Here is an 18,782-nt window from a genome sequence, read left to right on the forward strand (position 1 = left end):
TTGAATAATTTAAAAGCAATCTCTGTACCGTTGTACTATGTCAACTGAATGTTTGTTTCTGTAGCTTAGGCAGTCAACTTACATTTCCTTCAAGTCCAGCATTAGGATGTGTTTCTGGAGTGAAGTTATTATGTTCATGAGGGGTCATTTCTGACCAATTTTGGCAAGTCCTGCCACTGGCTGTGGTTGATATTGTCCCGCGATATGTCTCTCCAATACCTGATTGGCAATCTGGCAAAACACATTTGCATTTCTTTTGTTATTATGCTGAGAAACCAAGTCACATTTAATGCAACTATTATTTCACATAAAAGAGTATGAATTAGAACAGTGGATTGAACATGGATGCCAAGCTAGTTTGCTATAAAGAAGAAAGCAAAAATCAGTGTATAATTCATACTCAAATTAATGAGAGAGGCTCAGGAGCAGGATATATGCTTTCACTTGTAGCTGGAAATGAAGAGTAGTGTTGGGGAAACTAACAGGAATGAGTAGATTATAAATCAACACAGTTAAGAAAAGGACAAATATATCAATATGTGTTAAGCAGGACCAGTGTTATTTTGGGTTTTGCTTGTAATCATTGTGGAATTCCAATATAACAGTCTGCTATGACCAAGATGAGAAGATGCACTCTCTTTCTCTGGTCCCAGAACTCCATGAGTCACAATATAAATTGAATTGTTTGCACTGGTTCCCAACGTGGTCAATCACACTTTGTTTATTTTAAACTGAAGCGAAAAAATCTTATACTTTCTTGATACTTAATTAAGACAAGGTTACTTGCTTGATAAAAACATCAGTAGTAGCATTATTTTTCTGTGAAATGCAAACAATATTTAACTGATAAAGAAATACTTGCAAACTCCAATGAAGCTCTGGCACTTCTGTTTTTTTTAATCCTTTTTCCACAATGACTAAGTAGAAATCAGCATTTCCTTGTATCTGTTATGGACATATATGTCAAAATGTTGATAAGCCAGTAAATTTTCCAATTTCTTTCTCCACCGTAGAGTATCTTTTTTGGTGTCAATTTAGCTTTTTAGTTAACTATCTTACTCGTGTCTCTGCGCCAACTGATTCACTTGTAACAGAACTACTCCTACCTGACTCCTTCAGGTCAGTATTATTGTTTGCTCCCTTAAAAAGTTTAGTGAAATCAGAGGCAGCAAATACTGGTGCATTAACAATGATTGTTTTCAAAAGATATCTGGTACTCCATTGACCACTAACCTAAATTTCTTTCAGAGAAAATCTGTTAATAGAGTAGCTACAGTTCAGACATTTGATACAAACGTGCAATAGAAACCAAAGATCCACACAAATCTTCTAATTTAGGGACATGGAGTCCATTAAAGTTTTTATTTGGCCACACTTGGTTTTGCCCTACTACATGCATACTACATATTACTTACTACATGTCAATCCTGCTAAGAAGTGTAACATGTTTCAGTATAATGAAACCAGCATTAACCATCCCCACTGCCCCATGGCTCAACACTTTAACTTCCCCTCCCACTCCGCCAAGGATATGCAGGTCCTGGGCCTCCTCCATTGTTTAATGCTAACCACCTGACACCTGGAGAAAGAATGCCTCAGCTTCCACCTTGGGACCCTCTAACCACATGGGATCAAAATGGATTTCACCAGTTTCCCCATTTCCCCTCCCCCCATCTTATCCCAGTCCCAACCTTCCAACTTGGCATCACCCTCTTGAATGGTCCTACCTGTCCATCTTCCTTCCCAATTATCTGCTCCATCCTCCTCTCCGACCTATCACTTTCACCCTCCCTTCATTTGCCTATTGCTTTCCCAGCTACCTTTCCCCCAGCCTAATTTCTGATGAAGGGCTTTTTCACAAAGTGTCGATTCTCCTGCTCCTCAGACTCTGCCTAATCTGCTGTGCTTTTGCAGCACCACACTCACCTTCAAAATATATCACACAATTAAGAATGCTGGTTATCACTTCATTCATTAGTATCTGGAAAATGGGTGGAGATTTTTAGCTCAAATGGCATCACTCAACATTAGAAGAGAATGTCTGGTATAACAAAGGATGATATCTCTTCATTTGGGAGATAATCAACTCTACCAGTCAGCCTTTAACAAAAATATTTTAGTAATTTAGTTTTATTACTTTTAATTTTAATTTAATTTATTTAATATATCTGTTTTAATTTGATGCTTCCGCATCTATCAATATAGTCTTCCAAGCAAGGATTTGGATAGGAACCTACTTTTGTTCCTGTGCTGACCTTTCTCTAATTTATGCAAGAGTATTTTATATCAACGACATATCAGTAATGACTTCCAGACCCTATGGCATCATAGTAGCCCACAAACCTACCAATACACTTAAACAGCGACTTATGAAACTAAAGGATCCATTAGATACTACCAGCATATCTAACATCATTTACAAGATACCATACAAGAACTGTAAAAAAAGAGCACTAGATCGGACAACCAAGCAGGAAACATGCCACCAGGATGCATGAACACCAACTAGCCACCAAAAGACATGACCCACTATAACTATCAAAGGACACCACTTTGACTAGTACAATACACATCCTAGGACAGGCGAAACAAAGATATGCACAAGAATTCTTAGAGGCATGGCATTCTAACCAAAACTCTAATAATAAACATATCAATTTAGATCCTATCTACCTTCCCTGGATAAAAAGAAGTGGAAATGACATGACCCACCTTAAGAAATCAAGACTTATAAATAAAGAGGCAGGACATACCACCAGCACTTCAAGGAGACTCTCGCTGATGACGTTACCTAGCATGGTGATGAAACGCCTGAAAACACATCTCCCAGCTCAGCAAACCAACTTACAGACTTATCATCAACCTGAGCTACAAATCTTCTCAAAAATCACTATGCAAGATCTGCTTAAACCATCAAGTTCTGGCAATGATCCAATTGGAGAACTAAAGCTGCTTTTCACTGGATTCAATCAGTTGGTTTTACAACATGTTTTGGACTTCCATTTTCACTTCGTCCTGTTTATCTGGAACTGAACAATAAAGATTCTGTTTTATAGCAGAGGATCTTCCTACTTCACATATGGCTAAAATTATATTATCTTATTTGTCCTTACAGACTCCTTTAAGTACTATGAGTAGCATTATGAAGTCTCTTCAGTATGAAGGCATGATGTCTCACTGCCTTAGCAGTTGACTGTTAGCCAACTGGATAATGTAAGCATGGAGGGAGGCATGAGTGCGCGATGGGGCATATAAACATGAGGAGTGTGGAGAGTGCAAGGAGATATGAATAGGATGGGCAAATAAGAGGCTTTGGCAAGACTGTTTAAGAGACTTTGGCACGACTGTTAAAATTTAAATGTTAAAAGATTTCTTATTTCAGAGAAGGCTTCCCTCAAGGTTTTCAAACTGATTTATCTGGCAGGGTTCACTCAGCATTCAGGAACCTAACCACCTCCACTATAATGGGAAGAGAAATTTGAATTTCAAACAAGAATTTAAATTGTGAACTCAATGGCACTTCAGTGAGTGTTGGGTCACAAGCTGCCATGATTCCTGACCCACAGAGTCTGTCTCTCCACACAGTGAGATCATCACTGATCATCCTCAACTCCATTACCTTTTTCCACCTAGTCCTTGATTCCTTTACTGATTAAAACACAGTCCCTGTCAGCCTTGAACATTCTTAATGACCAAGCCTCTACAGTCCTCTGTGGTTAAAAAAAAATCCATCGATTCACTATAGAGAAGAAATGCCTCCTCATCTATTTAAAAGGTGACCCCTACTCTGAGATTATGTCATCTGGTCCCAGAATCTCATACTAAGGGATCTACTGTGTCAATCCTACTTAGAATTGTACATGTTTCAGTAATTTTGCCTCTTATTCTTCTAAATGCTAATGCTTAACTTCTCTTCATAAAAAATCCCTCCATTTTTGTGATCAATTTTGTGAACCTTTTCTCTCATGCTCATATATTTTTCCTTAGCCACGGGGACCAAAAGTGTTCACAATATTCTGGGTGTGTGTGGTCTATTTGCTAGTGCCTCATATCGTTTTAGCAAGACTTCCCTATTTTATTACTTTCAAATCAAAACCATTTGCCTTGCCTGCACTTGCTGAATTTATATTTTAGCTTTTTGCAATTTATGCATGAGGATCCCCATATCCTCTGCCCTGCTGCTTTCTGTAGTTTTTCTTCAATGACACTGTTTTAAAGTTCACTCATGAGATGAATAAACTAGCATTTATTGCTCATCCCAGAAGGCAAATGAGAGTTAACACATTGATGTAAGTCTGGAGTCACACATAATCCAGACCACATAAGGACAGCAGATTTTTCTAAAGGGAGTTAGTGACATTTTCCTGACAATTGGCAATGAATTCCCAGACTCTTAATTCCAGAATTTTATTGAAGTCAAATTCCGCCAACTGCCATGTGAAGATTTGTACACAGGTCTCCAGAACATTACCTGGATTAACAATCCAGCAGTAATACCACATGGTCAACATCTCCCCCATTCCTAATTGGTTCTTAATTAACCGAGCAGGTTGGCACTGAAAACAAATGATAAAAGCACAGACACACATAGAAAGAAAGACATAGCAGAGTGTTCTGTTGTTCTCCCAAGTAAAAGCTGCCTGTCCTCTACAGTAAAAAATACCTTTCTTTAAACTTAAAAAAAACTAGTTCACTTTCCTGCAACCATTGCTGTGAGCTGTGACTTTTGAACTGATAAATTCCTGAAGAAGAGCTATGCCCGAAACGTCGATTCCCCTGCTCCTCGGATGCTGCCTGGCCTGCTGTGTTTTTCCAGCACCACGTTTTTCAACTCTGGTCTCCGGCATCTGCAGTCCTCACTTTCTCCTAAGCACTGAGCCACCATGCCACCCACTTGCAGCTTGACCATGCTTTCTAATGCCTCTGGTCTGAAAGTCAAGTAAATTGCAACCTTAAAAAATTTCAACATTTAGTCTAAATCTAGGAATAGTGGGGTTTCATTCACCATGCTACTCCAGTGGATGTAACAAAACCATGTCACCAAAAATGGCTAGATCATGCCCAGAAACCTTAATTTGTTCCTTTAAGTAATTTATTTTGTTCTGAATGCGATGTGCATTTAAGTAAAAAGTTTTTTTTTATCTTTCTATCATTTTCCTCCTCCTGTGACCATGTTTACTGCTGTTTTTCTATGTTTGTACATTCTGTTTCTTCCTGTCCCTCTCTGGGTATTATTATTCATATAGTTGCCCTGCAATGCTGCCATATCCTTTTGATTTTTAGGCCTAAGTTGCCTTGCTCATAAACCCTCACCATCTTTATTTAGTTTGAAATTCTCTCTTCAGCCATAGTTATTCAATTCAGCAGGCCACTGGTCCCATCGCAGTTCAAGGGGAGCCCTCAATAGCTCCCTTCTACATTAGTGTTGGTGTCTATGCCCCATGAACTAAAATCCATTGCTCCGATACCATTCCTGCATTTAACTCCATCATTTTATATATCCTATGCCAGTTATTCTATGGCGAGGTAGTAATCCCAAGATTACAGCCTTGGATGTTCCGCTACTAAATTTAGCTCCTAATTGCTCAAATTCTTTCATTAGGACCTCCTTTCCGATCCTATCAATGTTGTTGGTAGCAAGATAAATTATAACAAATAGATCCCTCACCCATTTCAATTTCCTCTTCAGCACTGAGGCTATGCCCTTAAAGGTGAGACGAGGCTAGCGATACAGTCTTCAGGACTCATGGTCACTGCTGCAGATGGCAGCATCTATCCTCTTAATTATGCTTAGCCCTATCACTACTACATTCTTACTCTGTTACCCCTGGTTGAATTGCTCTCGGTACTGTAGTGCCATGGTCAATTCATTCATTATCCTGGCAACACTCGTTCTCATCCGCACATCTTTAAGAATCTCAGTTGAACAATTGCAGGGATTATGGCTCCTCAAACGTCATTCCTTGGGGCTCTATAAGTGCTTGATTTCCAGACACACCCTCAAACCGTATTTGAAATATCTAGTCTGAGGGGGTATAACTGCCTTCTGGAACAAAGTGTCCAGGTAACTTTCCCTCTCACCATTTGGCACAATGTTCATAGCTCAGACTCCAGATACTCAACTTGGATCTGAAGTTCCTCAAGCTGCAAAAACTTCCTTTGGATGAGTCCACCCTGGATCATCTTGGTGTCTAGCAGCTACCACATGCTGCAGCAGCCATCACTATCATATTTTACTAAACTTGTTAATTAGTTACTCTAAAATCCCTTCCTTTTCTGCTTTATTATATATTTTTAAACAAATACCAGTATCAATCTTATATTTAAAAACTACTTTTTAAGAAATATGAGGGAATAAAAAGACTACCAACCTCAACACAAACTGAAGACTTTACTTTTACTTTAAAAATTAGAAATATTCACTAATACTGCTCATCAATCAAATAGTTTCCCAACACTTGTGTGGTTTATGATGCCACTCTGCTGCCAGTCTCATAGCATATAGATCTCTCAGTTTTATTCTTCTATCTTCTGCCACTCACCTCTTTCACTGGTGACTCTATTTCTTACAATAAAGCTCACCTAAAGTACCTTATTCAACTTCTGCCCCAAGTTCCTACTGTGAACCAAATTCCTTAATTTATTTCATTTATAGAACTTGGCTTTTCTTTCACTCAAATTCACCACTCACACCGACTATGCTGTTTAAAAATCCATTACTATATGGAGTTGAGATGAACAATTTTATATACAGAAATTCAACCATTTAAGTTAATTCATTGGTCAGTTTAAAAATGAAGACATTTTCTTTTTAACAAATGCTGCAATGCTTTTGTTTTTGTTGTGACTTGATATATTCCTTCCAAATGAACTTACTTCTATTTACCTGTTTGAGCGTTAGGTGCTCGAGATGGAATTACAGTGGGGGACTGAGGTGGTGCTGTTTGGCACTTTGAAATCCTGCAGTATTCCCATCGGGTGGAAGGATCAGTTGTGTAGCACCAAGGTGACTTATCGTTGTCAGGATTTCTACAGTAGTTGTCAACCAGTCCCCTGTAAATCAAAAGTTAAAAGAAAAATAGTCACATGGTGCTAGATTTTTGCCGAATCTAATTCCATTCCTTTTCTTGCCCTGGTTAACAATTTTGTAATACAGCTTATCTCAAAAGTGTCTGAATGGGTATCACCTGCTTTACCAAAGATATTTGGTTTTGAGGCAAACTTGTCAAATCTAATAAGGAGAAAGTGAGGACTGCAGATGCTGGAGATCAGAATTCAAAAGTGTGGCACAGCTGGTCAGGCAGCATCTGTGGTACAGGAGAGTCAATGTTTTGAGCATAAGCTTTTCATCAGGAATGTGTGGGGAGGAGGGGGTGGGGGTGGGGTGGGCAAGTGAGGCCAAGGGGGCTGAGAGATAAATGGGTGGGGGGGTGGGGCTTGGGGTAAGGTGGTTAGGAATACAATAGGTAGACAAAGATGGGGGTGATGGTGATAGGTCAGTGTGGAGGGTGGAGTGGATAGGTAAGACAGTTCAAGAAGGCAGTGCTGAGTTGGAGGGTTGTATCTGGTACAAGGTGAGGGGGCGGGAGAAGAAGAAACTGGTGAAATTGACATTGATTCTGTGTGGTTGGAGGGTCCCAGGTGGAAGATGAGGTGTTCTTCCTCTAGTCGTTGGATAGCTAAGGTTTAGCATTGGAAGATGCCCAGGACCTGCATGTCCTTGGTGGAGTGGGAGGAGGATTTGAAGTGATTGGCCACAGGTGGTGGTGTTGTTTACTGCGTGTGTCCCAGAAATGTTCTCTGAAATGTTCCACAAGTTGGCGTCCTGTCTCTACAATGTAGGAGGAGACCACGTTGAGACCAACAGACGCAGTAGATGAGATGTTTAGAGATGCAAGAAAATCCATGCCAAATGTGGAAGGAGCTGAGATGTAAAACCTGAATCCATGCCTCCCCTCTCACTTCCATCCAAGGCCCCAAGGGATCCTTTGTTATGCGGCAGAGACTTGCCCACTGAAACATGGAATCTATTTCATGTCAATCAAAATGATACATCCATAAATATACCAATGAGTCATCACTTGCTTGGCAATTTCAGAGGTTAGAAACAATTCCAATTTCTGTTTCCAAACCTATGGGGAAATTTGCCTCATTTGATAAGCAAACATTACCCATTCCTAGAAAATGATGTCGCCCCACAATTTCCCCCCAAATGCTTATTCACCAAGTATTATCGCTTCATGGGGCCATTTAATGAGTCACTGATACCAAACTCTTGCTTTATGATGTAGTCTACAGTAAAATTGTCAGTGGTCTTGTGGTGTAGTGTCCCTACCTTCATGTCAGGAGGTCCAGGTTCAAGTCTCACCTGCCTCAGTGGTGTCTTGTAACATGTCTCAACAGGTTGATTTATTATATTATGTTTAACATTAAATTGTTGTTACTTATATTTTCCACTGATCATTTATGGGGATCTGTGCATTAATGATCAGGCCAGCATTTATTGCAGATACACTTGATTGTGATAAACTGGTTGCCTTCTTCAACCATTTCAGCTCATCTGGTGAAGGCCCTCCCACAGTTCTGTTAAAGTAATAAACTCCTGGAATTTGACCCAGTGGAAATGAAAGAATAGCAATTTATGTCCAAGTTAGAATGACTGAGCCAAAACTCAAGTGGAGGTGATACAGCTGCCATGCATCCATTCCCTTTGTCTTTCTAGGTCGTGAGCATTATAAGTTTAAAATGTGCTATCTAAGTCAGTTATGATGAAATCCAGTCAGACAGCTTGATCATGGAAACGTTGCAAATTGTACAAACATCCTGCGACAGTAAAAACTCAGCTCTTGTATTCCTGATGTTTGCATGACTCAATGATTAATCTCAGAACAATAAAGAGATACTAAAAAATAATGAGATTTAAAGGGAATTATGGTGCTATTAATAAGAAATTATGGTTTCAGCATCATCAATTGAAGGAGAAAATAATTACCAAAATAATAGTAATGGAAAATGTAAGATTAATAAAAAAGATACAGGATGGTCAAGACCAATGTGAGAAATTACACATTGAGAGCCTAATAGAGATGGTCCAGGATGAAAAATTTAGTAGCAAAAACCAGATGAATATTAGTGAGGAACTCTATGGGATTCCACATCAATGGGATTGTCATATATATAGTAAGAGGTCCTAGTGAGCAGTTGCATAACTGAATCAAATATTAACTTATAGAATAATACATTGTTGCTTGTTCTTTCTGCTTTCAATAGTTGTTCTAGGCACAAGAAAATTGATCTCAAGCACTGGCAATTGAATAAAGAACCCCATTTTAAGTGAATGGAGTAGAAAACTAACTAGAATATGTCGTCACTGCCTTAAACAGCATTGAGATTGAAGAAAGAACAGCCGCATGAGGGATATCAGATGGAACGGGAAGAACTGAGTAGGGAAATCAAGAAGGGTAGAAAAAACACAGAAGGGAGAAAAAGAGAACATTAGAAATGAAGAATGTTTAAGAGACAGGAAAAAAGTGTATACAGAGAAATAGTTATTGAGAAAACTTCGGTGGCATTTCTTGGAGCACACAATTTCATGTACAGTACATGCTGATGGAGTTTTACTGTGTAGATATTTGGTACAGTGGTATTAATAGAATCTTGTCACAAGATCTTTTTGTTTCCTTTGAGGACTGTTTTAACGAAAGTGTTAATATACAGTGCATGATTTATTGATTTTGTCTTGTTAATAATCAAATACTTTTAAAGATAAACATGTACCTTCATCACATTCTCATTTCTAACTCAGCAAGTCATGGGTTCAAATCTCAATTCAAGCATTTGTACGTGTTACTTGGGTGCACCCTCCACTGATGTACTGAGAAAGTTCTACACAATTAGAGATAGAAATTTTTGGGATGAGAGATAAAACCAAGGCTGTTTTTCTCTTGCCAGCAGATGTAAAACATCCAATAGCAACATTTTGCAGAAAAAGAGAGGAGGCCTCCATATTAAGCTGACCAATATTTATCCCTTCACCAAAATGATAATGCCATATAATGTTATTGTAGGACCTCTCTGCAAAAATTAGCTGGTCTCTTTACATTAAGGCAGTGACAACATTTCAAAAATACATTATTGACTCTATGCACTTTTAAAGTGTCCTGAGTGGAAGTGGTTTCAAAAATGCAACTCAATTCTTTGGGTCTGTGATCAGCTAGGTACAAAATTGGCCAATGTACATACGCTTCGGGATAATTGGATGCTGTTCTTGTGTGTTTGTGTGGTTTCTTGGAATCCCATTCCTGGCATCTTTTTCCTGATATTGTCACGGATGTAGTCCCACGATAGTCATAACCGTTTTGAGTATAGCAATCAGTAGGTCCATCTTCATACGTCGGCACTAAAAAATAAACAATGTACAAGATTTTGTGGAATATTTGACATAAAATTTCACAATGTTGAATAATTTACAAATACTTCACAAAGCGTAAGAATGCCTCTACTTCCTCATGAGGCTAAGGGAATTTAGCATGTCCACAAAGATGCTTACCAACTTGTATAGGTGCACCACAGAAAGCATCCTGTCTGAATGCTTCACAGTGTGGAATGGCAACTACTGTGCCCAAAACCCCAAGAAACAACAGAGAGTTGTGGAACCCAAGTTAATTTGTATACACTGATTATACATTAAATGATAGCAATTATGTCATTTATTCACAATTAACTGATCAGTTATTATACTTTGTCCATTCTCCTAATCTTGCCTTGGGTAGCAAATATGCCCAATGTGTTTCAGTTTCAAAATTCAGTCTTTTTAAATTTATTCAGCATTAATGTTTTAAAGTTTTACTCCAGATGAATTTAATTCCTATGTTGAATGTGTTCCTCCATTTGAAGTTTTATGAAAAACACTAACATTTGCAGAGCTGAAGTTGTGGGCTGAAAGACAGGAATTTCAGTGGGTCTTGCATCAATTGTTTTTAATCGTAAATACCCTGGAGTGACAACAATGAAGCAATAAGTACAGAGTCTAGGAAGTGAGAAAACTACAAAGTAGATATGACGACATCTGAAAACCTAAGCTGATATGAAGGCAGTTGAAACTCTGAACTAAACTGCCAGTCTTCATCCAGTAGTAGTGTGCTTGCCTCAATTTATTTCAGATGGTTTGGGTATACATTTCAATAAATCCAGGCCAACAGTGCAGTGCAGTGGTAGGGACTACTGCACTGATGGAAGTGGCTCCCTTTAGCAGGAGTATTAAAACAGACTCTATCTCCTTTCTTAGATTGATGTAAAAGATACTGTGGTTCTATGGGAGAAAAAGCAAGGACGTTCTCCCTTCTATCCTGATTAATGCTTAGGCTCTGTTTGTGGCCAATGTCACCTGCAGGTGGAACACTGGTGTCTTATCGGGAAAAAAAGTGCTGTCAATATCATGCCAGAACAGTTTCAAGTGGACAATAGACAATAGATAATAGGTGCAGGAGTAGGCCATTCAGCCCTTCGGGCCTGCACTGCCATTCAATATGATCATGGCTGATCATTCCTAATTAGTATCCTCTTCCTGCCTTATCTCCATAACCCTTGATTCCACTATCTTTGAGAGCTCTATCCAACATTTTCTTAAATGAATCCAGAGACTGGGCCTCCACTGCCCTCTGGGGCAGAGCATTCCACACAGCCACCACTCTCTGGGTGAAGAAGTTTCTCCTCATCTCTGTCCTAAATGGTCTACCCCGTATTTTTAAACTGTGCCCTCTGGTTCTGCACTCACCCATCAGCGGAAACATGTTTCCTGCTGCCAGAGTGTCCAATCCTTTCATAATCTTATATGTCTCAATCAGATCCCCTCTCAGTCTTCTAAACTCAAGGGTATACAAGCTCAGTCGCTTCAGTCTTTCAGCGTAAGGTAATCACGCCATTCCAGGAATTGACCTCATGAACCTACGCTGCACTCCCTCAATAACTAGAATGTCTTTCCTCAAATTTGGAGACCAGAACTGCACACAGTACATACATATAAACATATAATTAAGGAGCAGATGCATGCCATTTGCCCCTTGAACCTTCTCTGCTTTTCAAAAAGAGAATGGCTGGTTTATTATAATGAAAATGGAAATAACTGGAAAAACTCAGCAGGTCTGGCAGCATCCGTGGAGAGAAATCAGAGTTAATATTTTGGGTTCTGAAGAAGTGTCATTGGGCCCAAAACATTTGTTATGGACAGGCCAGACACCCTCAAACATTTCAAGAAAGTAGCCCGGTCCCTATCTTTGCTGGTTGTTTTAAGCAGGTGTAAGGTGGATATTCCAGGAGTGATGCAGCTGGCCCAACCACTTAGCTTTAAACAAAACAGATTTTATTTGCAATGTTACCAAATGAAACACAAACAGAATACTAAATAATTTAACCTATCTGAAAACCCAACAGAACATCCTAACTTAATGATGTTGTTCCAAATTCCTGCAACAATCCCCATTAACGTACCCCCAAAAAAGGCAAAATTAAATATAGAGTCTTACAGGAGAGAGAGAGAGAGAGAGAGAGAGAGAGAGATGGCGGGGAGATTCAGCATGAACAACTTCTTCCATGGAGTTGCCTCTTAGACCAGCAACCACACACTAATTGACTGCTTTCAGTGATCAGCCAGACTGCTAAAAAAAAAACAAACAAAACCAAACCAAAGAAAGGCTGAGCTGGGAGAACTGACCACTCCCCTTTCATTGGACAAGTATTTTTTATTGAAACCTGAAAGCCTTTTGCCTGAGGCAGTATATGTTTGTTATGATCAAATGGGCCCTAAAACCCTTCAAACCTAGACTTTTTGGAATCACTGCTTTTACGACTTCTCTGGGGAAAAAAAAGCCAAGAACAGCATAACCTTGTTAAAGGAGAAGCATTGTCACACATTAAGTCTGATTTTTGTCCACAAGTGCTGCCAGATTTACTGAGTGTTCCCAACAATTGCTGTTTTTGTATCTGATGAAGGTACAACAAATAAACCTGTTGGACTATAACCTGGTGTTGTGTGATTTTTATCTTTGTCCACCCCAGTCCAACACTGGCTCCTCCACATCATAATCTAATCAAACAGAGCCAGCATGGAAAAGGAAACCGTGTCTGACTAATTTATTAGACTTTTGCAAGGAAGTCTCAGCCAGAGTGGATACAGGGGAACCAGTTGATGTGTTATATTTGGACTTCCAGAGGTGTTTGACAAGGTATCTCACAAAAGATTAAGTCATAAGATAACAGCCCACAGATTTGGAAGTGGTATATTGGACTGGTTAGAGAATTGCCTCATGAATAGGAAACCATGAGTGAAGATAGAGGTCTTGTCTAGGTTGGCAAACCACGACCAGTGGGGTTCCCCTGGGACGGCAAGTGTTTACAATATCTATCAATGACTTGGAGGGAGGAAGTAAATGTTCTTTAGCCAAATTTACAGATTACACCAAATAGGTGGAAAAGCAGGTTGTGAAAGGGATACAAACAGTTTACAGACAGATAGGTTGAGTGAGTAGACAAAAGAAAAATTGACAAAAAAAGTATGGTGCAGTAAATTTTAGAAGGAAGAACAAAAGAATAATATCATTTAAATGCAGACAAACTGTGAAAGCAAGTGATGAGGAAACCTAATGGAATGTTGACCCTTATTTCAAAAGAGTTGTAGTATATGAGTGGGGAATTCTTACTGTAACTGGGCAAGGTACTGGTGAGACCATATCTAAAGTATTGTGCGAAGTTTTAGTCTTCTTAGTTAAGGAAAGATATCATTTCAGTGTAGGTAGTTCAGAGCACTAGGGTGATTTGTGGTATGAAGGGATATTTTCCTAAACAAAGGCTACGGTGTGTTAGGTTTCATTGGTGGAGGGACTGAGTTCTGGAACTGCAATTTCATGCTGTAACTATATAAAATGCTGGTGCGGCCACGCTTGGAATATTGTGTACAGTTCTGGTCGCCTCATTACAGAAAGGATGTGGAAGCATTGGAAAAGGTGCAGAGGAGCTTTACCAGGATGCTGCCTGGTCTAGAGGGAAGGTCTTATGAGGAAAGGCTAAGGGACTTGAGTCTGTTCTCATTGGAAAGAAGGCGTCTAAGGGGGGATTTGATAGAGACATACAAGATGATCAGATGATTAGATAGGGTAGACAGTGAAAAGCTTTTCCCCAGGTTGATGACGTTAGCTTGTACGAGAGCACACAAGTACAAATTGAGGGGTGATAGATTTAAGACAGATGTCAGAGGCAGGTTCTTTACGCAGAGAGTGGTAAGGGCGTGGAATGCCCTACCTGCTAATGTAGTCAACTCAGCCACATTAGAGAGATTTACACAATCCTTAGATAAGCACATGGATTATTTTGGGATCGTGTAGGGGGATGAACTGAGAATAGTTCACAGGTCGATGCAACATCGAGGGCTGAAGGGCCTGTTCTGCGCTGTATTGTTCTATGTTCTATCTTCTAAATTGAAGAGAAGAAATAGACAACAGTGAAAAGATTGTGTCATGACCATACGGAGTTAGGGTGAGATAGCTGTATATGAGGTTAAAAACAGAAAGAGATACATTCACAGAAGCAGAATTAAGTCTAAGTTTTATCATTAATATGTCCTGGGAGATCAACTGCATATTGTAATGCTCTTGTATAAGAAAGCTGCAACTCAGTTGATACATCAACAAGCAATATGATTGCAGACCAGCTAATGACAATCATACAAATGACAGAATAACAAACAGTTTAGTGGAGATGATATATATCAATAAAAAAAAACCACCATCTCAGAATGGTACAATTCTTACCTGCAGGTTGAAGGCCACACTTTCGTACTTGACAGTATTCCCATCTTGTGTCTGGATCGGTGGTGTAACACCAGGGCTCCTTTTCATTATCTGGATTTCTGCAATAATTATGTTCTAGTCCTCTGAAAAACAGTAGTTTTGTTATCAAACAGAAAGAAATACTATACTGTTTTGAGTGTGTGACAAACTTCATCTCAAGTATAGAATATATGGAAGTCTGGAGTGTCAAATCCTGATTGGAATTGGCAAAGTTGCACAGATTGAGAACAAATCATCAATCAATCTCAGATGGCCCATACAAATGAATTAAAACTTAATCCCACATCAGGGAATAGAGCAGAAAGCACTTTAAGCAAGGGCTGCTGACATTTACTTACTTGCAGGGGTAGTTCTCTGGAGTTCTTGAATGCACGTGTGGTCTCTGAGCATCCCAACTTTGACAGATTCTACCAGAAACGGTTGACCTTTCAGTTCCACGATACTTCTGACCCTTGCCTGTGTAACAGTCTGTCTCTTCTTCAACAGCAGGAGGCTCTTCATCTTCAAAAGGCATAAAACAATTATCTTAGTATTGAGGGCCTGTACAGTTATGTTAATGTGCATGTAAGATGGTAGGATAACATGGGTAAACTAGTTTCTAGCTTTCTGAAAAAGTAGATGGAGAATGAGGAGGGAAAGGTGGTTGGCTGAAGTGGGAATGAGTGAGCAGTACTGAGGCATTCTGGATTATAAATTCCAATATCAATTCCACAATGAGCCTCACCCACACCCCTGAGTACAGAAAAATAGATTACCCAATCAAATGCCTGACTGTGGCCAAACCCCTAAACTAATATGGGAGGCAGCTCTTGGCATACTGTGCCAGGACACCTTGACAGATAGGTGCCTCCCTGGACTTCAGTGAAATACGTGCCCTTAAGATTTTAACACAAGGCTGCTCGCTCTCTGCATGTCTTGTGCATTTGCCATGTAAGCTGCTGGCACAAGGTGCAAGTGTAAGACTGGTACAGCACACTGGATACAGCAAGATGTACACTTCCATGACTGATGACTACTCAACTTAGCACACTCTGTCAGTGTATTGGAAAGCTGTCATGATGGTCATGAGGGGTTGGCGAATGACAGATGCCCATCCCCTCAGCTGAAGAGTGCATGTGGCTGGTGCCTATGGGTCATGTCCTGTGAAGCTGTTTTGTTATACACAGCATGGAAATCCATCAGAGCAAGTGGCAAGCTGAATCTGCCAGGTCCCTGCTCTTTGGTTTCAAATTTTCTTGACTATAATTTGTTTACCGTGTTTAGTAACATGTACAGCTGAGATGAGTTGGAACGTCAACAAAGTCTTTATCAAGCCACTTAATTGGGAACATATTGAATCATATAGAATGGAAACAGACTTTTGGTCCAACCAATCCATGCTGACCATAATCCCAAAATAAATGAGTCTCACCTGTCTGCGCTTAGCCTCCAAACATTTCCTCATTGTGTACTTATTGACGTATCTCTTGAACATTGTAATTCATCCACTACTGCCTCTGGAGGTTCATTACACACACAAACCACTCTCTGTGGAAAAAATGTTGCCCCTCACATCTTTTAAAATCTTTCTTCTCTCACCTTAAAAATATGCCACCATAGTCTTGAAATCCCCTAACCTAGAGAAAGGACACCTGCCATTCACCATATCTATGCCCTCATGATTTTATAAACCCCTATAAGTTATCCCTCAACCTCCTAGAGGTGAGGGCGGAACTGCCCAAAAAAAAATCCAGCTTAAAAATAACACATGACAGACTTGCTGCTACCTAGCGAGAAACTTGTCACATCACTTGTCGAAACCTTAAAAGTTGGAGTGAGACTCTTCTGATGTTGCGCTGAAAATGTGTTGCTGGAAAAGCGCAGCAGGTCAGGCAGCATCAAGAAGCAGGAGAATCAACGCTTCAGGCATGAGCCCTTCTTCAGGAATGAGGAAAATGTGCCAAGCAGACTAAGGTAAAAGGGAGGGAGGAGGGACTTGGGGGAGGGGCGATGGAAATGTGATAGGTAAGAGCTTCTGGGCAGAGGAGATGACCTGAGATGTGCAGTGAGAGAGGGACTCACTGAAATCCCTGTAAAGGGAGGAAGAGAGCTTCTTCAAGGAAGGCATCCTTATAAGAGGATTTGCAGTAGGTTAAAATCTTCTAGGAGAAAGTGAGGACTGCAGATGCTGGAGATCCTCTTCTGATGTTGAGATAGGGTTTGCCAAACTTCTCATCTGATTCTCCCAAGAGGGGAGGACAAAGAACAGTATGGCTATAAATGGCAGAGGAATCAATTAGAAGGGTAACAGGTAGGCACTTCTGCAAACGCAAAGGATGCCCAGGGTGGTATGTTGCTCCCTGGTGCCAGGGTCAGGGATGAATGTTGGCCCTTTGCTATTTGCGATATTTAGAAACAATCTAGACTTGAATGTAGGAGGATTGATCAATAAAATCACAGTGAGGTGGTAATTACAGCCCTAGATTACAGAATGATATAAATGGTCTGGTCTGAAGAGTTGCTCAGTGACGAATGGAATTTGATCCTGCAAAGTGTAAGGTAATGCAGTTTGAGAGGATATACAAAACAAGGGACTGCAAATTGAATGATGGAATCCTGGGAAGCACCAAGGATTTGAAGGACTTCGGTGTGAGTTCTTCATACCCGAGAAAGTTGAGCCTAAGGTCTTAACTGCTACAGAAGGTGCTTGAGGCCAAAACATTATGCGTTTTCAAGAAGGCAATGTATATAGTTTTGTGGCTAAAGGAATCAATGGATATTGGGATGGCACTGAGCTTGATGATTAGCATGATCATAACGAATGGGAAGCAGGCTCGACGGGTTGAATAGTCTATTCATGCTCCAATCTTTTATGTTTCTATATTTCTATTCATGTCCACAGGTTCTTTAAGGTAGTGGGACAGGTCGAAAAAACGATAAAGAAAACATTTCCAATATTTGCTTTTATTAGCCAAGACACAGTGTTTAAGAGTAGCGAGGTGATGTTAGAACTACATAAAGTGTTGATTAGGCCAAAGCTAGGGTATTGTGTGCAAATCTGGAATCTACATAATCGGAGAAGTGTGATTGCATTGGAGATACTGCAGAGAATCCCACACAGGCTGTTAGTGGAACAAGCTAGCTGAGGCCACAGGAAACTAAAGTCACACAGATCAGGAAGAAAAGTCAGCAGAGATGTTAGAAAGTTTAAAATAGAATTTTAAAGGAATAGATCACAATATATGATGTGTCATTTGGAGTATTTATAAGCCACGTGGCATCTTTGCTTTTTCCTTGTTTCATTTCTAGAAGAGAGCCAGTAAATAAAATCAAGTCCTGGTCAAAGACAACGGATATATAAAATAATGAATAAGCACACAGACAGATAATCATGCATAAATAGTTTCTATGAAAACAAGTTTAAAAATGGAAATTTAAATTTAATGAAAACCTGATAGTTCAACAACATTTATTTTATAGAGTCATAGAGATGTACAGCATGGAAACAGACCCTTCGATCCAATCCATCCATGCTGATCAGATATCTTAATTTGGAATTGTTTGAGATGTGCAATGTCTATAGGAATTTCACAAGTTACTTTATGCTGAGTGTAAATAAATGTGCAAGAAATGTTAATGCCTGAAATCAAATAGAAATGTTTGATTTCTGTTTTAAGGGTACTGCAAGAATACTTGTTTGGAAAGTAAAGGTTCCCCATAAGTTTCGAAATGAGATAGAACAGTAATAGTGTAGTGCCCCAGTTAGAAGAGAAGTTAGAAATAATTTTTAAGAAGTTATTTTGAGAACCTGAAATAATTTATCACAGCTTAGTTCGATTGAATATGTCAGTTTTGTATTTATGTAGATTATAGTGAAACGCAAGTGTAGATGAGACCAGTATTTTTAGGATAAAGTTTGGCTTGATGTAATTAAAAGTTTGAGAATGATAATCAGAATAG

At 39.5% G+C, this 18,782-nt stretch overlaps 1 protein-coding gene across 1 annotated transcript in view; it reads right to left on the bottom strand.

Annotated features, from left to right (window-relative positions):
* The window catches only part of plg (plasminogen), an 85,706-nt gene that overhangs the window by 25,610 nt on the left and 41,314 nt on the right, over window positions 1-18,782 (bottom strand). The window contains exons 8-12 of the mRNA XM_060831140.1: window positions 15,182-15,344; window positions 14,805-14,926; window positions 10,243-10,399; window positions 6,887-7,053; window positions 83-231 (exon numbers count right to left, since the gene is read on the bottom strand). Coding sequence (XP_060687123.1) covers window positions 83-231; window positions 6,887-7,053; window positions 10,243-10,399; window positions 14,805-14,926; window positions 15,182-15,344 — 758 coding nt within the window. The remainder of the gene's footprint in view (window positions 1-82; window positions 232-6,886; window positions 7,054-10,242; window positions 10,400-14,804; window positions 14,927-15,181; window positions 15,345-18,782) is intronic.

This window comes from Hemiscyllium ocellatum, chromosome 10, assembly GCF_020745735.1.
Source record: "Hemiscyllium ocellatum isolate sHemOce1 chromosome 10, sHemOce1.pat.X.cur, whole genome shotgun sequence".
Taxonomy (NCBI): domain Eukaryota; kingdom Metazoa; phylum Chordata; class Chondrichthyes; order Orectolobiformes; family Hemiscylliidae; genus Hemiscyllium; species Hemiscyllium ocellatum.